At 39.3% G+C, this 25,408-nt stretch overlaps 1 protein-coding gene across 5 annotated transcripts in view; it reads left to right on the forward strand.

Annotated features, from left to right (window-relative positions):
- LOC112862520 (amine sulfotransferase-like) overlaps positions 1–24,270 on the forward strand; it is a 68,402-nt gene extending 44,132 nt beyond the window's left edge. For all 5 annotated transcript variants that reach the window (XM_086707653.1, XM_025925824.2, XM_086707655.1 and 2 more), the window contains 5 exons: positions 10,421–10,629; positions 11,512–11,635; positions 12,871–12,965; positions 14,962–15,145; positions 24,010–24,270. In XM_086707653.1, the coding sequence (XP_086563779.1) occupies positions 10,421–10,629; positions 11,512–11,635; positions 12,871–12,965; positions 14,962–15,145; positions 24,010–24,131 (734 nt within the window). In that variant the 3' untranslated portion in view covers positions 24,132–24,270. The remainder of the gene's footprint in view (positions 1–10,420; positions 10,630–11,511; positions 11,636–12,870; positions 12,966–14,961; positions 15,146–24,009) is intronic.
- The last annotated feature ends 1,138 nt before the right edge of the window (positions 24,271–25,408 follow it).

The raw sequence follows: 25,408 nt of genomic DNA on the forward strand, positions 1-25,408 counted from the left end.
AAATGAATTTTGTATCCTATGAAATAATGTCTTTTATAGTGTAGCTATAACTTTTTTTTTTTTGTCAAGGAAATGGAAAAAATGTTGAAGTAGATAAATTGAAGATGGCCTGTCAAACACTAAATGCTGAAGTGGGCTGGAAAACAATGCAGGAATATTTACCATTTAGGTAGCTGCTTCAGACATCATCAAGATAAAAAAACTTCTGCACAGTGAAGGAAACAATCAGCAAAACTAAAAGGCAACCAACAGAATGGGAGAAGATATTTGCAAATGACATATCAGATAAAGGGTTAGTATCCAAAATCTATAAAGAATTTATCAAACTCAACACCCAAAAAAACAAATAATCTAGTGAAGAGATGGACAAAAGACATGAATAGACACTTCTCCAAAGAAGACATCCAGATGGCCAACTGACACATGATAAGATGCTCAATATCACTCATCATCAGGGAAATACAAATCAAAACCACAATGAGGTACCACCTCACACCAGTCAAAATGGCTAACATTAACAACTCAGACAACAACAGTTGCTGGCAAGGATGCAGAGAAAGAGGATCTCTTTTGCACTGCTGGTAGGAATGCAAACTGGTGCAGCCACTCTGGAAAACAGTATGGAGGATCCTCAAAAAATTGAAAATAGAACTACCCTATGACCCAGCAATAACACTACTAGGTATTTATCCAAGGGATACAGGTATGCTGTTTCGAAGGGGCACATGCACCCCCATGTTTATAGCAGCACTATCAACAATAGCCAAAGTATGGAAAGAGCCCAAATGTCCACTGATGGATAAATGGATAAAGAAGATGTGGTATATATATACAATGGAGTATTACTCGGCAATCAAAAAGAATGAAATCTTAGGGCGCCTGGGTGGCTCAGTCGGTTAAGTGTCCGACTTCAGCTCAGGTCACGATCTCGCGGTCCATGAGTTCGAGCCCCGCGTCGGGCTCTGGGCTGATGGCTCAGAGCCTGGAGCATGCTTCCGATTCTGTGTCTCCCTCTCTCTCTGCCCCACCCCTGTTCATGCTCTGTCTCTCTCTGTCTCAAAAATAAATAAACATTAAAAAAAATTTTTTTTAAAAGAATGAAATCTTGCCATTTGCAACTATGTGGGTGGAACTAGAGGGTATTATGCTAAGAGAAATTAGTCAGTCAGAGAAAGACAAATATCATGTGATTTCACTCATATGAGGACTTAAACACACAGAACAGATGAACACAAGGGAAGGGAAGCAAAAGTAATATAAAAATAGGATGGGGACAAACCATAAGAGACTTTTTTTTTAAATTTTTAAACATTTATTTCTTTTTCTTTTTTTAATATATGAAATTTATTGTCAAATTGGTTTCCATACAACACCCAGTGCTCATCCCAAAAGATGCCCTCTTCAATGCCCATCACCTACCCTCCCCTCCCTCCCACCCCCCCATCAACCCTCAGTTTGTTTTCAGTTTTTAAGAGTCCATAAGAGACTCTTAAATATGGAGAACAAACAGAGGATTGCTGGAGGGGTTGTTGGAGGGGGGATGGGCGAAATGGGTAAGGGGCATTAAGGAGCCCACCCCTGAAATCATTGTTGCACTATAAGCTAACTAACTTGGATGTAAATTAAATAAATAAAAATATTTTAAAAAGTAATGTTGGGAAATATGGATCACTATATGCAGAAAATACAGCTGTATCCCTAACACCACATAAAAGAGTGAACCCCAAGTGTACTAAGACAGTAATATTAAAGATAAGACTATATAATGATTTATATTATAAAAACAGAAGAAAATCACTGTGACTTAGGAATGGTAAAAAAAACTTATTAAACAAATGTCCAAAGAAGAAAATACAGGTTTCTTTCTGGGGTTAAGGTCCTGGAATAGTAGGAGGACCCATGGTTGCCTCATTTTTTGAACACAGCTAGATAAATATCAAATTATTCTGAATACCCAGGAAATTGTTCTGAGGACTGAGTGAACAAATTGCACAAAAGGGGGAGAAAAGAGGCCACATCATGTAAGGTAGGAGATGTGGAGACACGATTTGGGCAAGAAAAGTACTGCTGCTACTGCAGAGGGGAGGGAACCCTGATCAGGGAGAGAGAGAGAGAGAGAGAGAGAGGAGGGAGAAGGGCAGGGTGCAGGGCATTGCACAAGAAAACACTTCCCCAAAGCCACTGACAGGCAAAATGAGATGAGCTGATTATCACAAGTTTTTATAAGGTGCGAAGCTCAAAGTCTAAAGTTGCAGAAGTCCTCATCATCACCAGGGTGGATCCTGGTAGGTGTAGAAGTACTCCTGTGGAGAAGAAAGGCAGAGGCCCAGAAGAGGGAAAGCTTGGTGTGAGGATCCCCCAGATTTTACTGGGAGAGACAGTTACCCTTAATGGAGTACATTTGAGAGGCGGTGCTGCCTTTCAGGAGACAAAAGAGCCTGCAGGGGTGATTGCATTGCTCTTTCACTAAAATGTAAGCAGGGACAGTTGTTGAGGATGGCTTTTTGATGTGTTTACCATACACTCCAAGCCCCTGTGGCTTTGTGAAACTGCCCTTCTGGAACAAACCAGCACCAGCCCCGTGTGAGACCCTCACCCAGAGGATCAGCAGGGATCCACACTGCACCTGGTACCTAAAATTTAGAGCTTTAAAACCCAGTCCCTGCATGAAATAAAACACAGAGCACTGCACTGCTGGGTGGGCAGATGGCTGAGACATAGACAGGATGAAGGCAGAGATTTGAGGGATGTCTGGGACAATGAAGGGAGATAGCTTGCTCTTCTGTGAGGGCTTCTGGAACAGCTTTGGGCATGAATTTCCCTCTCCAGGGAGGATAGAGCTAGCTGACTCAATTTTTGTCCCCACTCATCAGCACAGACAGACTACAATGAGCAGCACAGCACCTGCAGTGGAAATTTGAGCTGCTTACACAAAGACCAACTGCCTGAAGCCTGCAGGTGCTTCTGTATGAGGGCAAGTGTGCCTGAGAGCCAGAGTGGCAGCAGACCTCTTCCCCAGAAGACCAGCACAAATCCCCATATGCACCAAATCTACCCATTATAGAGTGCTGCAAAGTTTCAGATCTAGTGGAAATTGGAGCTAGCCTCTTTTAACAAGCAGACCAAAACATATCTACTTAAAACTCTCTACACACTGGAGAAGATCGAAACACTCACACTTCAGGTAAACTGAAATTCTGCAGATGAATGACCTGAGGGAAAGAGCAGTCAAAATACAATAGCAGAGTGCGCACAGTATACAGCAGAAACATTTCTTGAAATGCCAGTCCTTGGTCACTATATGACCTCTTATTTACAAAACAATTACTCTCAGGAGCAAGAAAGATAACTGGCTTTTCTTTTTTTTTTTTTTTTTCAACGTTTATTTATTTTTGGGACAGAGAGAGACAGAGCATGAACAGGAACAGGGGAGGGGCAGAGAGAGAGAGGGAGACACAGAATCGGAAACAGGCTCCAGGCTCTGAGCCATCAGCCCAGAGCCCGACGCAGGGCTCGAACTCACGGACCGCGAGATCGTGACCTGGCTGAAGTCAGATGCTTAACCGACTGCGCCACCCAGGCGCCCCAATAACTGGCTTTTCTAAGTTACAGAAGACAGATACCTAGACAAAATGCCAAGACAGAGGAATTCATCTCAAAAGAAAGAACAAGTGAAAGTCATGGCGGCCAAAGATCTAATTGAAACAGATATAAATAATATGGCTGATCCAGAATTTAAAACAATAATCATAAGAATACTGGGCTTGAGAAAAGCATAGAAAGCACCAGGGAGTCCCTTACTGCAGAGATAAAAGACCTACAAACTGGTCAAGCTGAAATATAAACTGCTATAACCAAGATGTGAAACTGATTGGATGTAATGACCATAGGAAGGAAGAAGCAGAGGAATTAATATGTGATATAGAAGATAATTATGGAAAATAATGAAGCTGAGAAGAAGAGGAAAAGGAAAATATTGGATTATAAATGTAGACATAAGAAACCCAGGGACTCTACAATGTGTAAGGAGTCGAAGAAGAAGAAGAAGAAGAAGAAGAAGAAGAAGAAGAAGAAGAAGAGAGAAAAGGGGGCAGAAGTTTTATTTGAGCAAATTATAGCTGAAACTTCCCTAATCTAGACAAGGAAACAGACACCCAAATCCAGGAGGCATAGAGAACTTCCAGAAAAATCAACAAAAGCAGCCCAACACCAAGACATATCATACTAAAATTTGCAAAATACAATGATAAGAAAGCAATCCTAAAAGAAACAAGGGAAAAGAAATCCCTATCTTACAAAGATAAATAAGGATAGTAGCAGACTTATCCACAGAAAGTTGGCAGGCCAGAAGGGAGTGGCATGATATAGTCAAAGTGCTGAATGGGAAAAAATATGCAGCCAAGAATACTCTATTCAGCAAGGTTATCATTCAGAATAGAAAGAGATATAAAGAGTTTTCCAACAAAATCTCAAAGAGTTCATGACCACTAAACCAGCTCTGCAAGAAATATTAAAGGTGACTCTTTGAGTAATTAAGAAAGACCAAAAGCAACAAAGACTGAAAGGAACAGAGAAAATCTCCAGAAAAAACAAGTAATAAAATGGATGAAATTCATATCTATTAATAGTCACTCTAAATTTAAATTGACTAAGTCCTCCAATCAAAAGAAATAGGGTGTTTGAATGGGTAAAAACAAAACAAAACAAAACAAAACAAAACAAACAAGACCTATCTATATGCTGCCTACAAGAGACTCATTTAAGACCTAGAGACATCTGCAGATGAAAGTGGGGGGAAGGAAAACCATTTATCATGCAAGCCAATGTCAAAAGAAAGCCAGAGTAGCAATATTTATATCAGAAAAACTAGATTTTCAACCAAGACTGTAACAAGAGATGAAGAAGGGTTCTAGGTCGCAATTAAGAAGTCTATCCAGTGAGGACATTTAACAATTTTAAATATTGATGCCTCCAACTTGGAAGCACCCAAGTATACAAAACAATGAATAACAAGTGTAAAGGAACTCATTGATAATAATACAATAATGGCAGGGGGTTTTAATACCCTACTTATATCAATGGACATATCATCTATGCAGAAAATCAAGAAGGAAACAATGGCTTTGAATGACATACTGGGCTGGATGGATTTAACAGATATATTCAGAACATTTCATCCTAAAGAAGTAGAGTACACATTCTTTTCAAGTGCAAGTGGGACAATCTCCAGAATAGATCACATACTAGATCACAAATCAGTCTTCAACAAGTACAAAAAGATTGAGATCATAATATGCATAATATCAGACAATACTATGAAACTTGAGGCCAACCACAAGAAAAAATTTGGAAAGACCTCAAATTCATTGAGGTTAAAGGTAATCCTACTAAAGCATTAATGGGTAAGCCAGTACATTAAAGAAGAAATTGGAAAAAAATACATGGAAGCCAATGAAAATGAAAACACAAAGGACTAAATTTGGGGTGCAGCAAAAGCATACATAAGAAGGGATATATAACAAGAACCTCAATATATAAGTACATCCAGCAACCATGAAAAATCTCAAATATTCAACCTAAGTTTATACCTAACGGAGCTGGAAAAAGGACAAGAAATAAAGCCTAAAACTATCAGAAGAGGGGAAATAATAAAGATTAGAGTAGAAATATATGATATAGAAAGAAACAAATATTTGAAATTCAATGAATGTGATATACTACACAAAATAAAATAAAAAATAAGAACAATATGATCCTCTCAGTAGATGCAGGAAAAAGTATTTTACCAAGTACAACATCCATTCATGATAAAAACCCACAACAAAGTAGGGATCGAGGGAACATACTCAACATCATAAAGGGCATATATAAAAGACCCAGAGCTAACAACATCCTCAATGGGAAGAAACTGAGAGCTTTACTGCTATGGTCAAGAAGAAGACAGGGATGCCCACTGTCACACTTGTTATGTGCCATAGTACTAGAAGTCCTAGCCTCAGCAATCAGACAGCAGAAAGAAATAAAATATATTCAACTTGCCAAGAGAGTGGTCAAACTTTCACTATTCACCAATGGCATGATACTGTATGTAGAAAACACAAATCTCTTCACCAAAAATTTTCTAGAACTGATACATAAATTCAGGAAAGTCACAAGATACAAAATCAACATAGAAAAAAGTTTCACTTCTTTACCACAAAAATGAATCAGCAGAAAGAGAAATCAGCATTACACTTACAAAGGCATAAAAACTCATAAGATACCTAGGAATAACCTAACCAAATATCTATATTCTAAAAATTTTAGAACACTTCTGAAAGAAATTTAAGACAACATAAAGAAATGGAAAAATATTCCATGCTCATGGATTGAAAGAACAAATATTGTTAAAATGTCTTTACTACCCAATTTACTTTACTACTTCAATTCCTCTCAAAATAACACCAGCATTTTTCACAGAGCTACAGCAAACTTAAAAACATACAAAAAATTTGTATGGAACCACAAAATTTCCTGAAGAGTCAAAGCAATTTTGAAAAAGAGAAACAAAGCTGGAGACATCACAGTTACAGACATCAAGTTATATTACAAAGCTGTAATGATCAAGGTAGTATGGTACTGGCAGAAGAACACACAGAGAGATCAGTGAAGCAGAATAGAAAACCCAGAAATGGACCCACAACTATATGGTCAATCTTTGACAAAGCAGGAAAGAATATCCAGTGTAAAAAAAAAATACTGACTCTTTATCAAATGGTTTTGGGAAAACTGGAAAGGAACAAGCAGATAAATGAAACTGGACCACTTTCTTATACCATACACAAAAATGAATTCAAAATGCATCAAAGACTTAAATATGAGACAGGACCATCAAAATCCTAGAGGACAACACAGGCAACAACCTCTTTGACCTCAGCAGTAGCAACTTCCTACCACACACATCGGCAGAGGCAAGGAAAACAAAAGCAAACGTGAACTATTGGGAGTTCATCAAAATAAAAACTTCTGCATAGTGAAGGAAACAAACAACAAAACTAAAAGGCAGCCTATGGAATGGGAGAAGATATTTGCAAATGACACATCTGATAAAGTGTTAGTATCCAAAATCTATAAAGAACTTATCAAACTCAACACTTAAAAAAAAATCAAATAATCCAGTGAGGAAAGTAGCAGAAGACAGGAATATATTTTTTTTCCAAAAACATCCAGATGGCTAACAGACACATGAAAAGATACTCAATATTAATCATCATCAGTGAAATACAAATCAAAACCACAGTGAGATACCACCTGACACCTGCTAGATTGGCTAAAATTCACAATGCAGGAAACAATAGATGATGGACAAAGATGCAGAGAAAGAGGAACCCTCTTACACTGTTGGTGGGTATGCAAACTGGTGTAGCCACTGTGGAAACAATATGGAGATTCCTGAAAAAGTTAAAAATAGAACTACCCTATGACCCAGCAATTGTACTACTAGTATTTACCCAAAGGATACAAAAATAGTGATTCAAAGGGGCACATGCATGCCAATGTTTATACTAGCATTTTCAACAATAGCCAAATTATGGAAAGAGCCAAATGCCCATAGACTGATGAACGGGTAAAGAAGATGTGTTTTATACATACAATGGAGTATTACTCAACCATCAAAAAGAATGAAATCTTGCCATTTGCCACAATGTGGTTGGAGCTAGAGTGTATTATGCTAAGTGAAATAAGCCAGTCAGAGAGAGACAAATACCATATGATTTCATTCACACATGGAATTTAGTAAATAAAACAGATGAGCACATGGCGGGGGTGAGAATAGAGGGAAACGAACCACAAGAGACACTTAATGATAGAGAACAAACTGAGGATTTATGGAGGGAGGTGTGTGGGAAAAGGGGGAGATGGGTGATGGGCATTAAAAAGGGCACTTGTGGTGATGAACTCTGGCTGTTATTTGTAATTGATAAATCAATAACTTCTACTCCTGAAACCAATATTACTCTATGTTAAAAGATTAGAATTGAAATAAAAAACTTGAAACAAAAAATAAAATACAGGCAAAACTTTAAACTTTAATAAATTCAATTACATCAAAGTTAAGCAGTTTGGATTTTGCTTCACTAAGAATCATTTGGGCAAAGTTAATAGGTGACAGAAAGAATATACATGCTATGTCTACAATGAAAAAATATTTTTTATCTACCATATATTAGAACTACAAATCAAGTGTGGGGCAGCAATCTGAGAATAAAAAGAGTCAAAGAAATAATCTGAAAATTTACAGAAGAAAACCACCGTCCGCCAATACCAAAAAAACCCCAAGTTGGTAGACAATGATATATTACTTTACATCTACTAGACTGACAAAAATTAGAAAATGAGTAAATCTGAACATGGCAAGGAGTGCAGAGAGATGTATATGCATAAGCATTTTACCCCTGGGAGAATAGTTTAAAGCAGCCATTCTTTGGAAAGCAGTATGGCACTACCTGGACAACTAAAATACACCTATAACAGGCAATTCCTCTCCTGAATATTTGTCCCTATGAAAATCTCATACAGGTACACAGTGAACACGAATGAGGATATACATGGCAGTGTTGTTTGGGTTGGGGTTTCCATTGGTGGAAAATGGATAGGTCAGTGCAGGAATGCACACCCAGAAACATAGACAGCATCTATTAGGCACATTGGATCAGATGTAGCATGTAAATGAACATTAAACCACGGCACACAGTGGCAAACAGAAAGAAATGATGCACATGGATAGGAAATAGAAACACATACAACAATACACGTTCCACAAGAACACTTTCCAATGAGGAATGCACTTTAAACCCCAACACCTGCTTTTCTGTGGTGGGGGTAGTAGTAGGAATTGAAACAGCAAATGAGAATAAATGGACAAACAGAGAGGGAGGGCCTTTGGTGAATCAGTGTTATTAATATAGCATGAACTGAAGAAAATAATTCGTATCCCATTACACTAATGCCTGACTATCAAATAGGCCAAGAAAAATAAAGAAAGGAAGGAAAGGAGGGAAGTGGGGGGAGAGAGAGAGACAGAGAGAGAGGGACGGAGAGAGAAAGAGAGAGGGGGGGATTGGAAAAAGTGTAAAAGGGGGAGTGGCAGAAGAAGCTGAAAACAGATATTTGAATTTTTGAATCTCTGCAGAGATTTTTACATCATATTGTTTGAATCTCTGCAGAACTGTGCCATGATTGAAAACCTGTCAGCCCTCCTGAATCTGTGATTCCTCCTGCAGAAGCAGTATCTTTTATCTGGGAAAGCAAAAGGATGAAAGAAACCTTCCAGAGCCTTATAACAAGTTTTCATGAATTTGAACTCATTGAGTTACCAGCTGAGGTAACATGCAGGCACACGTGGTCGTGGTCTTCCCTGTGCAACACTGGAGGACTAAAACCACCAATATTAAGATAATGAGATGACCAGATAAGTTGCACCCCACCTGCACCTGCTAGCAAGGCTTCTGCACCCAAAAATGATCTTGCTCACCAGCTGCTGCTGCTTAGCATGGGTGATTGGATGGTCTTAGGAAGGAAGGCTAGGATGGGAATTGATGAGGGGCCAGTGGGTTTTCTCATTTCAGAAGTTGATTGGAACCTTTCTGGGACTTACGATTTTTAGTTGGGTAAGTTTTTTTTTTAGAACATTGCCTGGATATATCTGAACCATGACCTTTATAGAGGGTATGTTTTAATCTTATACCTTTAATCTTAATCTTTATATGAATCATGTAAATTAAGTGTAAGAAATCTAAAGCAGGCAATTACACCCAAATATCCTGAGACAAATGTCCTCTTTAATTAGAATTGAGAGAAGTAGTCATCAGAAAAATGTGTCACATCCTACCTACAGTGAAAGGCCCAACTTTAGGCATCATCCTTCCCTTCCTGTCTCCATGTGGGTCATAGGGCTTTCCTTAGGGATTTATAATGAACACTATTTCCTTAGGTGGACATCATGTGCACAGTAGGAAACATGGGGAAGCGGGGAAAAATGGAAAGTGACTCCTTCAGTGAAATTCCTTTTTTTTCTTTTTGTTTATATTACCTAAAGTCCTAGGAGTGGGCTTGTGGAAGGAAATCTAGAGGCAGACATAGAAGGTAATTTAAAAGTCCCATATATGAAGCAGAAGAAAGCACCGAAGAGTCAAAGAATCAATTAGTGCGGCAAACGCCCACAGAGTTTCAAATGTAGCATCTCCTTAAAAGGAAAATAAAGAAAATGTTTGTTTTCTTTTACTCATACTGCATTTTTAATATATTAAAAATTCCATTCTGACCAAATTACCATTATACATGTTATAATAACAAACTCTTATTAAAATACTGATGGCAATTCTATCTGCATTTTGGAGACATTTGTACATCATTGAAAACAAAAATAATTGTTTTACAGGAACCATCTGGTTTCAGCAGATATTAAACTTGATTTATTTTGATGAACATCGAAAAAACACTGGGAATCTGGAGACGGTTTTGCGAGTTCCCTATTTTGAGTACCCCAATGAAAACACGGATTTTGTTAAAAGACCATCTCCTCGTCTCTTCACTACCCACCTCCCATACTATTTGGTTCCAAGTGGCCTGAAGAACAAAAAAGCCAAAGTAAGAAAGAGACTATGGCTGTTGAAAGATAACTGCTCTTTTTCTTTATTTCATTTCCTTTCATTACACTGACACTGCATTCATCAAGCTGAAGCAAATGTGGCATTTGACATGCTTTTATTTTCAATAGCCATTTTGTTCTTATCGTGGAGAATCTGATTTTTATCTTGTACCCTTTTCCTGATCACATATGTAATACAGCCATTAAATATGAAAGAGTGTATATCTGTGCATTTAATTAACTTTATAATGTAAATTCTAATATAATACACATTTTAGATTATATATCCTTTCATTTTTTTTTTATTTTTTTTTTAACGTTTATTTATTTTTGAGACAGAGAGAGATAGAGCATGAATGGGGGAGGGGCAGAAAGAGAGGGAGACACAGAATCGGAAGCAGGCTCCAGGCTCTGAGCCATCAGCCCAGAGCCCGAGGCGGGGCTCGAACTCACGGACTCACAGACCGTGAGATCGTGACCTGAGCTGAAGTCGGACGCTTAACCGACTGAGCCACCCAGGCGCCCCTCCTTTCATTTTTTTAATTAGCTTACTTACTAGGTGCGCTTACAATACTAGCAATTCCTTCACTGCTCTCAGTGACCTCACCACTACCTTTTCATACTTCCACCTATTTTGGTTGGGTACCATGGATAGAGGTGTGTCTGGCAGAGTAATTGAGAGCCACAGGCCAATCATGGAGGAAGACGCAATGTAGAGAAGGGGAAACCCAAAATACAAAGAACACTGAATGTCTACAAGACATAGTTAGGAAACTATAAAGTTAAAAGAAAAAACATACTTCATCCAATTGGAAGGTATTCGGGTAAAAATATGATGTAATGAAAGCAACAGAAATAATGAAGACTTCCTTTCTTTGCAGATTATTTATGTATACAGAAACCCTAAGGACGTTATGTGCTCATATTTTCACTTTTCAAAGAAGATGCCATTACCTGCTACAAGTACCATTGAGGAATTCATGAAACTATTTCTAGAAGGAAAAGGTAAATAAACTTATATAAAGCAAGTAATAAGTTTGCTGTCCTGCAGTGAGGTTTAAGCTTAGTGAATATGACAGAGGGTAAAAAAGAAGCTGAAGTAGAGCTGAATGAGGGTGAGTAATCAATGTATTAAGCCATTGGTAGGGTTGTCCTAGATGACCATGCCCTGCCATTGTTACAAATTATGCTGCCCCTGGCTTCTCTCAGTAGACTGTCAAGATTACAAAGTCGTATCACAAAGGAATATTTACATTTAGCTATGAAAACAGTGGTTCATAAGCACAGGGGTTTCTGTTCTAGCTCAGTGAGAAGAATCTCAGTTCAGATCACAGGTTTGGAGCTTTGCACTGCATATTGCAAATGGCTGCTGCCAGGAGCTTCTATTTGATAAAGTTCTATTCCATATTTCTTTCTTTTTTATTAAATTTTTATATATTTATTTATCTGTAAATGTTTATTTTTGAGAGAGAGAAAGGAAGTGCACACTAGTGGGGGAGGGGCAGAGAGAGGGAGACAGAGGATCTGAAGTCTGCTCTGTGCTAACAGCAGAGAGCCCTATGCGGGGCTCCAACTCAAAAACCATGAGATCATGACCTGAACCAAAGTCAGATGCTTAACCAACTGAGCCACTCAGGCGCCACTTTTATTTATTTTTAAAGTAATCTCTACACCCAACATGGGACTCCAACTCACAACCCTGAAATCAAGAGTTGTATACTCTATCCACTAAGCAAGCCAGGACCCCACCCCCGTACTTCCTTTTGTCAGGAGGCACCACTGTAGCTGGTTGAGCAGGAGCCAGTCCTCTGAAGTAGAGGTGATGATCTGGAACAGGAGAGCTATGTTTAGTGTCAAATGTACTGTGCAGAGCAGAAGTGACTCCTCAGGGAGCGCACATGTTCCATGTAGCCAGGAAAAAGTTCTATGTGCTTGGGAAGACCAGGAGGAGTGAGAAGGAGAGGATCCTTTCCTCCATTTTCCTCCTTGGTTTTTCTAACCACATGCTATGTTGATTTTGTGTCTATTTTAAGAGACTAATTTCTCCTCGAGTTCATGTAATTGTTTTCTGGTAGAAGCTTGATGGTTCTCCCATAACCAGGTGCTAGGGGAAATCAGGACTCTAGCAGCACACTTCCTTTTCCTTCTTTGTTACTAAAGACTCCTGCATCTCCTAAGACTATAACTCATTTTCAGTGTGTTCAACACATTTACTTAATGACTATCTATTCTTCTCGCAGTGCTGGGAAGCCTTTGGTTTGACCACATCAAAGGTTGGCATGAGCACAAAAGCCTCTTCAACATCGAGTTCATGATGTATGAGGAGTTTAAAAAGGTGAGAAAAGTGACATTAGTGACTTCACAGAATCTGTAAGGCAGCCTGGCTGAACGTATTGATTGCTCATGCCCAGAACACCCAAAGGGCGATATCAAATTTGAGATCCCAGACGAAGTGGACCAGGAGACATTTTTCCAGTATCACTTCTGTACTTTGTTTGCCAGGTTTTCATTTACAGCTAATACTGGAAGTTTCTTTTCAAAAATCGTCTGTGTGTGAGGAATTATCTGTGTATGTATATGATATGCATACGTTTGATTATTTAGAGTCAGACTATTGGTCTCTCTTTCATGGATTGTGAAATCTATTTTCTGCACTATTCATTCTAATAACATTCTAAATGTTATGTTCATCATTCTTGGGTGCATCTCTTGGGAAACTTCAATCTTGTCTGCATTGTGTATGATTAAAAATTCCCAGAAAAATTAAATGAAAATGCCTCTATATGATTAGACATAATTCAGCACCCAGTACAGTCAACTCTAATTGGCTTAAAATGTAGGAACTTCTGTTGTTTATTGACTGAATCCCAGAGGAAGGCTACCCTTATGCTGAGTGTTACCGCTAAGCAATCAAGAATGTCCCAGCATTATCTGTCTTTCTTTTGTATCGTATTTGGTGTGGCAAGGATGTCTCCCATCATGGTAGCAAGGCAGTTGTAGTTGTGTCCTCAGATGATAACATGTAAGGCAGAAAGACAGGGAACTGGGATAAAGGGGCCTTCTTGCCCTGCTTTATTTCTACTTTTTCTCTAGGAGGAAAATCATAGTAACTTCTCTTTGACTTCCTCTTTCTTTTTAAAAAAAGTTTATTTTGAGAAAGAGAGTAAGAGAGCATAAACAGTGCAGGGGCATAGAGAGAGGGAGGGAGGGAAAGATAGAGAGAATCCCAAGCAGGCTCAGATCAGTCAGTGTAGAGCCGGAGGCAGGGCTCAATTCCATGACCCATGAGATCATGACTTGAGCTGAAATCAAGAGTCAGGCACATAACCAACTGAGCCACCCAGGAGCCCCTTGACTTCCTCCTTCTGTTTCAATGCCAAAATTGGGTCATATGACCAATGAGAATAATCTCTTGTAGAGACAATAGAATTGCTTTGAGGATCATGGATCAATTAGAATCATTACTGAATCAGGACTGGGCACTAATGCCAGAACATCACCAGGTGAACTCTTAGCAGGGAAGAAGAGAAAGAGCTGAGAGGCAAGTTCTCCTAAGGACGTCTTCATCCTGAGTATTTGTCACTAGTCTGTTACACCTGCCCCAGAGCATGATACTAAGCCTAGACTTTCTTGTTGAGTCCATATCACCTACCAAATAGAGATTCAGTGTCTGGCTCGCCTTGAAACCTTCCTCACGATATGATCCCACTATTGCTTCCACCCTCATCTCCCATATTCTCATCCAAAGCCAGTTTCCACTAGCTCTACGGAAATTGAACTTCTAACTGTCCTGTGACCTGTTATCTCACAACTTCTACACAACCAAAATGTTGCAGATATTCTTTCATTTCTCTAGACTCCATATCTTTAGTTTGTCTACCTAGAAAATTCCCATTTTTGCTTTAATTCCCAGAACAAATTTCTTGTCTTTATTGAAATATTCTGAGTTCTGTTACACAATTAGTCTTTCCCAAAGGTCCTTGTACTGAATTCCTAGGATTCATCCCCAGTTGTCTCTCTGTTCACTCGCACCATCACACAGGGCAGTGTCTGTCATTTAGTAGCTACTCCCCAAATACTTGCCGGTAACACAGATAAAACAAAATATGAGTGTTCTCAAAATGAACCCAAATGTGCTCTCAAACAGTGGACAAGTGATGGATTAATTTATCAAGAGGGAATAAGCAAGTCACATCTCAAGGAACAGCTCCACTTTCTAAGCAACCTAAGCACCTACGATGTTCACTCCCATAATGATATTTATCTATGACACTTGTATAAGTCTTCTTTGTGATAACATGCATAATTTATCATACTGTGATTTATTTCAGGATCTCAGAGGTTCTATGTTAAAAGTCTGCAAATTTCTGGGGAAAGAATTAAGTGATGAGGACATGGATGTTGTGGTGAGCCAGGCCATGTTTGAGAACATGAAGTTAGACCCACGGGCAAATTATGACAATATACTAAAGGACCAATTTGGGATACAAGAAAAAGGTCATTTCCTTCGCAAAGGTGAGGTTGAACAGTGAATGTCTGTATTGTACTGTGTCACAAATGAACCAAGTGTAGCTTCTAAGCTTCCTGGCTCACTTTTCTAACATGGACCCTTATGGCCCAGTTCCCATCACTAGACAAATGATTTTCCATGATTTCTTCTTGTTGCTCTTCAAGAGACTATATAATGTTGTAAGTGAATGTATCTGATGAATAGCCTAAAATCAAAAGGCCTTCTCCATGGCCCCTGGAAATCTACCAATGCCAGTACAATGTCTGCCACAAAATGGTTGTTCATTTACTGTTAGACTGTTTCCTTCCATTAGCATGGGATTGGCACATGATGATGAGGCAATGCTGGGGCTGTTGGCCAACAATGACTGCCCTTCCATTTCTGTGATTTATCCCTGAGTCTCCCCAGGGCTGAATTAACAACATGCATTCACTGATCTTTTGTTATTGCACAGGACTATCATGTGTCCTCTAGTAAACCTCATAAAAATGTGTAAGTTTCTCTCATTTATTATAATATCTCATACCTCTGATGAGTGAGTTTTTAAGTGAATGACTCCTTCATGTAACTGATAAATTTCACCATGTTTTAATATTTTTGTTACTTGTATAATCATTCTAAGTTATATTTATGATCTTCTATCTTAGTACATGGAACATCTATAATACAGAACTATAGACATAAATTTCGCACTTAATCATAGGGTTCCATGCCTCTTTTTCAAGTAGTAATAAATATTGGCTTTGATTTCTCTCAGTATTTCCGTCACCTGATCTCTTCATATATTTTTACCTGCTCAATTAAAAAATGTGAAGCACTGGTAACTCGGAGCCAACCTAAAGTGGAGACATTCCCTTCCTGTTATGCTCAGAACACCCTGTCTTGTAGTAGACCACATCCCTTCTCAACTGCCATAATCATTGCACTTGAAGTTTGTTTTCCCTTGAAAAAATAAAATTTTCTGTGTTTATACATCTTTAACTTACCTGAAAATGAGAGACTCAAATAGCTAAGAAGACAAGGAGGAGGAGCCAATTTTCCTTGTGGAAGTAAAGCACATTCCCATATGTTTCTTCTGCATAGACATGTACTTTTCTCTTACATTTTATCTAAAGGAACATCATTTGCACTAACTTTACCACTCCTACATGGTTTTCCTTTGTGTTTTCAGTTTTGTTAGTATTTCAGTTTGTTTCAGTCATCTGTTTATTTCAGAGTGCTTTTACAATCAGTGTTGCTTGTCTTGCCTTTCCTTCTATCGCCACATTTGTCACCACATCTCTGTGTCTATAACTTTTTAAAATATAATTTATTATCAAGTCAGCTAACATACATTGTATACAGTGTACTTTTTGTTTCGGTGATAGATTCCCGTGATTCTTCGCTTACATACAACACCCAGTGTTCATTCCAACAGGTGAGATGCCCATCACCTATTTTCCCCTCTCCCCTGCGACCCCCCCCCCGCCCACCCATCAACCCTCACCTTTGTCTCTGTATTTAAGAGTCTCTTATGGGGGCGCCTGGGTGGCTCAGTCAGTTAAGCGGCCGACTTCGGCTCAGGTCACGATCTCGCTGTCCGTGGGTTCGAGCCCCGCGTCAGGCTCTGGACTGATGGCTCAGAGCCTGGAGCCTGCTTCTGATTCTGTGTCTCCCTCTCTCTCTGCCCCTCCCCCGTTCATGCTCTGTCTCTTTCTGTCTCAAAAATAAATAAAAGTTAAAAAAAAAATTAAAAAAAAAAAAGAGTCTCTTATGGGTTTGCCTCCCTCTGTGTTTGAAGTTATTTTTTCCCATTGCCTTCCCCCACGGTCTTCTGTTAAGTTTCTCTCAAGTTCCACATATGAGTGAAAACATATTATATGTCTTTCTCTGACTGACTTATTTCACTTAGCATAATGCCCTCCAGTTCCATCCACGTTGTTACAAATGACCAGATTTCATTCTTTCTCATTGCCAAGTAGTATTCCATTGTATATATAAACCACATCTTCTTTATCCATTCATCAGTTGATGGACATTTCGGCTCTTTCCATAATTTGGCTATTGTTGAAAACATTGACTCTTTGAAACAACATACTTATATCCCTTGGATAAATACCTAGTAGTGCTATTGCTGGGTCATAGGGTAGTTCTATTTTTAATTGTTTGAGGAACCTCAACACTGTTTTCCAGAGCAACTGCACCAGTTTGCATTCCCACCAACAGTGCAAGTGGGTTCCTGTTTCTCCACATCCCCACCAATATATGTTGTTTCCTGAATTAATTTTAGCCACTCTGACTGGTGTGAGGTGGTATCTCAATGTGGTTTGATTTGTATTTCCCTGATGATGAGTGACATGGAGCATCTTTTCATGTGTCTGTTGGCCATCTGGATGTATTTTTTGAATAGACACTGGAAAAGTGTCTATTCACGTCTTCTGCCCATTTCTTCACTGGATTAGTTGTTTTTCAGGTTTTGAGTTTGCTAAGTTCTTTATAGACTTTGGATACTAACCCTTTATTCAGATATGTCATTTGCAAATATCTTCTTCCATTCCGTCAGATGCCTTTTAGTTTTGTTTTGTTGATTGTTTCCTTTGCAGTGCAGAAGCTTTTTATCTTGATGAGGTCCCAATAGTTCATTTTTGCTTTTATTTCTCTTGCCTTTGGAGACGTGTCAAACAAGAAATAGCTGCAGGTGAGGTCAAAGAGGTTGTTGCCTGTTTTCTCCTCTAGGGTTTTGATGGTTTTCCTGTCTCACATTCAGGTCTTTCATCCATTTGGAGTTTATTTTTGTGCATGGTGTAAGAAAGCGGTCCAGTTCATTCTTTGGCATGTTGCTGTCCAGTTCTCCCAGCACCATTTGCTAAAGAGACTATCTTTTTTCCATTGGATACACTTTCCTGCTTTGTTAAGCATTAGTTGGCCATACATTTGTGGGTCCAATTCTGGGTTCTCTATTCTATTCCATTGATCTACGTGTCTGTTTTTGTGCCAGTACCATACAGTCCTATTGATTACAGCTTTGTTGTAGAGTCAGGGGTTTTGATGCTTCTTGCTTTGGTTTTCTTTTTCAACATTGCTTTGGCTATTCTGGGTCTTTTGTGGGTCCATATAAATTTTAGGATTGTTTGTTCTAGATTTCAGAAAAATGCCAGTGCAATTTTGATTGGGATTGCATTGAATGTGTAGATTGTTTTGGGTAGTGTTGACATTTTAACAATATTTGTTTTTCTAATCCATAAGCAAGTCATGTTTTTCCATTTCTTTGTGTCTTCTTCAATTTCTTTCATAAGTTTTCTATAGTTTTCATCATACAGCTCTTTTACATCTTTGGTTAGGTTTACTCCTAGATATTTTATGGTTCTCAGTGCAGTTGTAAATGGGATCAATTTCTTGATTTCTCTTTCTGTTACTTGTTTATTGGTGTATAAAAATGCAACCAATTAATATACATTGATTTTGTATCCTGCGACTTTGCTGAATTCATGTATCAGTTCTAGCAACTTTTTGGTGGAGTCTTTCGTGTTTTCCATGTACAGTATCATATCGTCCGTAAAAAGTGAAAGTTTGACTTCTTCTTTGCCAATTTTGATGCCTTTTATTTCATTTTGTTGTCTGATTGCTGAGGCTAGGACTTCCAACACTATGTTAAACAACAGTGGTGAGAGTGGACAGCCCTGTCATGTTCCTGATCTCAGGGGGAAATTAACTAACTTTGCTAGTTAAGGGTCTGTTCAAATTTTCTATATCTTCCCATTTGAGTATTGGTAGTGTGTGGGTGTCTAGTAAATTGTCCATTTCTTCCAGGTTGTCCAGTTTTTTGGCATATAATTTTTCATAGTATTCTCTAATTGTTTTATTTCTATGGTGTTGGTTGTGATCTCTCTTCTTTCATCCATGATTTTATGTATTTGGGTTCTCTCTCTTTTCTAATTAGAAGTCTGGCTAGGTGGTTATCAATTTTGTTCATTTTTTCAAAAACAAATAGCTCTTAGATTCATTGATCTGTTCTATTCCTTTTTTGGATTCTATACTTTTTATTTCTGCTCTAATCTTTATTATTTCTCTTCTTATGCTGGTTTTGGTGTTTCTTTGCTCTTCTGCTTGTAGTTCCTTTAAGTGTGCAATTAGGTTATGTATTTAGGACCTTTCTTGCTTCTTGAGATAGACCTGGGTTGCAATGTATTTTCCCCTTAGGACTGCCTTTGCTGCATCCCAAAGGGTTTGGACTGTCATGTTTTCATTTTTTTTTAATTTTTTTTTCAACGTTTATTTATTTTGGGGACAGAGAGAGACAGAGCATGAATGGGCGAGGGGCAGAGAGAGAGGGAGACACAGAATCGGAAACAGGCTCCAGGCTCTGAGCCATCAGCCCAGAGCCCGACGCGGGGCTCGAACTCACGGAACGCGAGATCGTGACCTGGCTGAAGTCGGACGCTTAACCGACTGCGCCACCCAGGCGCCCCTCATGTTTTCATTTTAATTTGCTTCCATATATTTTTTAATTTCTTCTCTAATTGCCTGGTTGATCCATTCATTCTTTAGTAGGATGTTCTTTAACCTCCATGCATTTGGAGGCTTTCTAAATTTTTTTGTGGTTGATTTCAAGTTTAATAGCATTGGGATCTGAAAATATGCATGGTATGATCTCAATTCTTATATATTTATTGAGGGCTCTTTTGTGACCCAGTATGTGATCTATCTTGAAGAGCATTCCATGTGCACTCGAAAAGAATGTGTATATTGCTGCTTTTGGATGAAAAGTTCTGAATATATCTGTCAAGTCCATCCAGTCCAGTGTGTCATTCAAGGCAATTGTATCTTTATTGATTTTCTGCCTAGATGATCTGTCTATTGTTGTAAGTGGAGTGTTAAAGTCCTCTGCAATTACCGTATTCTTACCAATAAGATTGCTTTTGTTTGGTGTTAATTAATTTATGTATTTGGGTGTATCAAGTTGGGGGCATAAACATTTACAATTGTTAGCTCTTCTTGATGGATAGACACCATAATTATGATATAATGTCCTTCTTCAACTCACGTTACAACCTTTAGTTTAAAATCTAGTTTGTCTGATGTAAGTATGGCTACTCCATCTTTCTCTGGACTTCCAGTAGCATGATAGATGGTTCTCTAACCCCTCACTTTCAATCTGAAAGTGTCCTCAGTTCTAAAATGAGTCTCTTGTAGGTGACATACAGATGGATCTTGGGTTTTTTTGTCCATTCTGATACCTTATGTCTTCTGAGTGGAGCATTTAGTCCATTTTCATTCAGACTTATTATTGAAAGATATGGATTTAATGTCATTGTGTTGTCGGTAGGTTTCATGCTTGTGGTGATGTCTCTGGTCCTTTGTAGTCTTCACAGCATTTCACTCACTGAGTCCCCCTTAGGATTTCTTGCAGGGCTGGTTTAGTTCATGAGTTCCTTCAGTTTTTGTTTGTATGGGAAAGGCTTTATCGCATAAAAATTCTTGACTGCATACTTTTTGTATTAAGCACAATTGAATATTTCCTGCCACTCCCTCTGGCCTGCCAAGTTTCAGTGGTTAGGTCTGCTACTATCCTTATGTTTCTACCCTTGTAGGTGAAGGCCCATTTGTCCCTAGCTGCTTTCAGAATTCTCTCTTTATCTTTGTATTTTGCCAGTTTCACTATGATATGCCTTGCAGAAAACCAATTCTTGTTAAATCTGAAGGGAGTTCTGTGCTTCCTGAATTTGGATGTCTGCCTCCTTACCCAAATGAGGGAAGTTCACAGCCATAATTTGTTCAAGTAAACCTTCTGCCCCTTTCTCTCTCTTTTCCTCTTCCAGAACTCTTATGATATGGATATTATTTTATGTTTCATTGAATCCCTTAGTTCTCTAATTCTCCCTTGTGGTCTAGTATTTTCTTATCTCTCTTTCCCCAGCTTCATTGTTTCCCATAATTTTATCTTCTATTTCACTTAATCTCCCCTCTACTTCCTCCCTCCTTGATTTCACTGCATCTAATTTATTTTGCACTTCATTTACAGCATTTCTTAATTCATCATGACTATTCCTTAGTTCTTTGATCTCTGCAGCAATAGATTCTCTGCTGTCTTTTATGCTTTTTACAAGTCCAGCAATAATCTTATGACTATTATTCTAAATTCTTTCTCAGATATATTGTTTGCATCCATTTAGCAATTCTCTAGTGTCATTTCTTCCTGGAATTTCTTTTGAGGAGAATTCTTCTGTTTTGTCATTTTGGCTAGTTTTCTGTCCCATATGTGTTTTAATAGTATGTCTTGCACTTGTGAGCACTTTTATATTAAAAAGGGGTCATACACTGTCCAGGGCCTGGCCCTTCAGGAGGTTTTTTTGGAGTATGTTTCTTGCTCTCTGTTGTGACTTTGGTTGCTTTATCTCCCTACTTGTAGTGATGTTTTGGACCCTCCACCAGGTGTGCTTTGATGTGTTAATTGAAGTAACTCTGGAAAAAATTTTAAAAATGGTGGAGGTGGTGGAAGAAACCTTATCCCATACAAAGAGAGAAATGACAGAGGTGGGGAAAAAGGAAAGGAAAAAAAAAATTGACCGGGCAGAGAATCAGAGAAACTATACAGCCTAACCCAGAGAGAGAGACAGAGAGAGAGGAAAATAATGAAGAAGGAGATACAGAAGATGTATAAAAAGAATAGATTAAAAATGTCTGCATGAGGCATCTGGGTGGCTCAGTCAGTTAAGCATCCTACAATGGCTCCGGTCATGATCTCGGGGTTTTTGGTTTCGAGCCCCATGTCGAGCTCTGTGCCGACAGCTCAGAGCCGGGAGCCTGCCTCAGATTCTGTGTCTCCCTCCCTCTTTGCCCCTCCCCTGCTTGTGCTCTGTCTCTCAATAAATAAATGTTAAAAATTTTTAAAAAGAATTTCTGATTAAACAAACCAACAACCAGAATAACCAGAATAGACAAGGGAAGGAATAAGAGAAAGAAAAGGAATAAGAAAAAAAATTATACACACACACACACACACACACACACTTAAAATAAGAATTGACTAAGAACCAATTCAGAAAATGCAAAAACGCTGGACCTATATCTGCCAGTGCCTTGGGACTGGTGGCTGTGCTGGTCTGGAGGAGGGGCGGTATGATTCCCTCCGGTGTCAATCTTGCTCCAGTACATACATAGTTACCAGGTGTAGAGGAGCATGGTTTCCTATAGGCAGGTCCTGCCTCCACTGTGGGCTCCTTGTCCCTTTCCTGCAGCCCCACCTTGTTGGTGATGGGGAGATAAATGGGATACCCCAGCCTCTCCCCACCAGACTGGGAGTCCCAAACCACTCTTTTCAGGCTATCCTCACAGTGCCCTGCCGGTGCAAGTGGGTCAGTTCGTTCAATGTCTTAAAGGATCCTTCTCTGCACAGCCTGGTTCTGGGGAAGTGCCACTCCGTCAAGCCAGCCAACAAAGGGCTTCTGACTCCTCACATTGCCACATGGGCACAAGCCACTGGTTTGCCCTGCTCCACAGTCTCCTGTGCCTCCCAGGTGCTAGACTGGGATTCAAACCCCCATGTCTTAAAGGATCTCACTTCCTGCGTCCCGGTCCCAGGGTAGGGTCACTCCACCAGCCAGCTGACAAAGGGTCTCTGACCAGCAGGCACCTGCAGGCTCTTTTGTCCTTGGAGGCTATATGACTTCTTCCCACAGCACTATAGGGAGAGGATAGCTCTCTCCGACTGCACCTGTCAGCTCGAGAGCTGGGGCTGGCTCCACTTCTCCTCAGGTGCATGAGCAGGACAGCAGGCTCCAGTCCAGACAAAGCTCCACAACCCTAGAATGAGGTAGAAATTGGTTCTTTTTCCTTTTTTTCCATTCCCCGGTCTGTGGTTTTGGGGTTTTTTAAATATTTTTTTAATGTTTATTTTTGAAGGAGAGAGAGACAGAGTGTGAGTGGAGGAAGGGCAGAGAGAGAGAGAGACACAGAATTAGAAGCAGGCTCCAGGCTCTGAGCTGTCAGCACAGAGACCGACGCGGGGCTTGAATTCACAACAGCGAGATCATGACCTGAGCCGAAGTCAGACGCTTAACCAACTGAGCCACCCAGGGGCCCCCCCGGTCTGTGGTTTTTCTCTTGTCCAAATTCATTCCTACACTTCCACAGTTTCTCTTTCTCTTCCTTTTGTCTCTCCACTGAAGGGGATCCCTCCCTCTGTTCCTATCCACCCCCCCATTTTATCTCTCCCAATTTGCAATCACACACCTATGGCCTGCCAAGTTGTCCCCGTGGGCCTCTGGAGATGCTTCTGTCACTCTGTAGCCTGGATTCCTGGGATTCCCAGTCTTCTGGCCTCAATACTGCCATGTTTGAGGGAGGAGGGAACTTCGGGTCCCCCTACTTCTCTGCCATCTTGACTCCTCCTGTGTCTATAAGTGTAATGTAAAACTGTAATAAACCTTCTGTGGGTACAGATGGAAGAGTTGCAGGTGAGCCATTCAAAACTGCAAGAACTTGGGCTATATTTTAAAAATTCTCTGAGCATCCATGTCCTTATCAGTAAATGTTTGCCCAGGGACATCTGATTTTTGAAACTTTTAAAGGACTCCTGTGAACTCTAATAGCCCATGCTAGCCTGGAACAAAATAGTAAAGTAGCTGCATGAGTTTCTTCCTTTTCCAGATGGCTGACAGCCAAGGAGTTGGGCTAGTTATCTTAAATCACATCATATTTACTGTGATGAGTTTGTGTGCCCTCTTGCCATCAGGTGGGAGAGGAAGGGCATGCTCATGTGCAGAAGCAACTGGGGCCTTAGCGGGGAGAAAAATGGAAGTGCAAACAATGGTGTTTCTCCCAACACTAGGGGATCATGCCCCCTCATCCCAGAGTCTTCGTTGAAACAATTTGTTTGCTTTTCCTCCAGGTACCGTTGGAGACTGGAAAAATTACATGACTGTTGAGCAGAATGAAAGGTTTGACAAGATTTTCCAAAAGAATATGAAAGATTTTCCCTTGAAGTTCATCTGGGATATGAATGAGGAATAGAATTCTAGGTGGTGCACAACTATTTTCAGAAATCACCTTCAGAAGGAAATATATTGAATTTTACATTTTCATCTTTGACTGTCATGGGCTTATTACTGAAAACTCTCAATGATTAATAAATATTAATATGTTGTCTTTACATCATTTGCCATCTGTGGCCTGTTTTCCATTTGCTGAATTCCTCAGTTTGTGATCAGGAGAGGATTCCTCTCTTTGTTTTGGTGTATAATTATGGAGTTGATTTTATTCTACATTCAGCAATTCCAAAGCTCTTGAGCAACAAAGGAGGTCTTAATGTATGATTGATTTGAAATCATAAAATAGAAGCCTTGTCACTTATAAAAAAACTATTTATGGTTTTTCTTCATATTTTAGAATTTAATTTTTAGGTGATCAGATGAGTCAACATTTCATTTTATGGTTTCTATGTTTTGTTTCTAACAGAGTGTTCCTGTCACAAGTATTTTCATGTATTCATAAATCCTATCTTTATTTAATCTGAATATTTATCTTGTGTTGTAAGACACCTATTTTTTTTCTAACAGAAAAAAAATTGGCCCCAAATCATTTAATGAATAGCCATCATTTTCCTACTGATTAAAATAGACATTATCTTGTTCTTTTTTTTTTTTTAATTTTTTTTTTAACGTTTATTTATTTTTGAGACAGAGAGAGAGACAGAGCATGAACGGGGGAGGGGCAGAGAGAGAGGGAGACACAGAATCGGAAGCAGGCTCCAGGCTCTGAGCCATCAGCCCAGAGCCCGACGCGGGGCTCGAACTCAAGGATTGCGAGATCGTGACCTGAGTTGAAGTCGGACGTTTAACCGACTGAGCCACCCAGGCACCTCAGACATTATCTTGTTCTAAAGAATTTTCTGCCCATGAGTTGATTTACATAAAATGAGGTATTTTCTGTTGATATACTTTTCTTTTTCATAACCATGCCATAATTTCTAACATAAACTGTCGTGATGAGCTTTGTTAGAGTTTTGTTAAGTATTGCTTTACTCTTAAAAAAATCATTTGAAAACTGACATCGACACTAATTGAGTCTTCCCATTCAGAGATTTTATACACTCACCATTTATTTGTGGTTTTTTTTCTGGTCATTTAGTGAAGGTACATGGTCCTTAAATAAGCCTTGCTCATTTCTTATAAAGTTTATCCTAATCAGGTATAGATGGTATTTGTAGCTATTGGGAGGAGGATTTTTTTTCTTTTTTCTTTTTAGAGAAAGAGAGAGCAAGAGTAGGGGAGAGGGGTGGGGGTGGGGCA

Source organism: Puma concolor, chromosome B2, assembly GCF_028749965.1.
Source record: "Puma concolor isolate L17-30 chromosome B2, mPumCon1.1.hap2, whole genome shotgun sequence".
Lineage (NCBI taxonomy): Eukaryota > Metazoa > Chordata > Mammalia > Carnivora > Felidae > Puma > Puma concolor.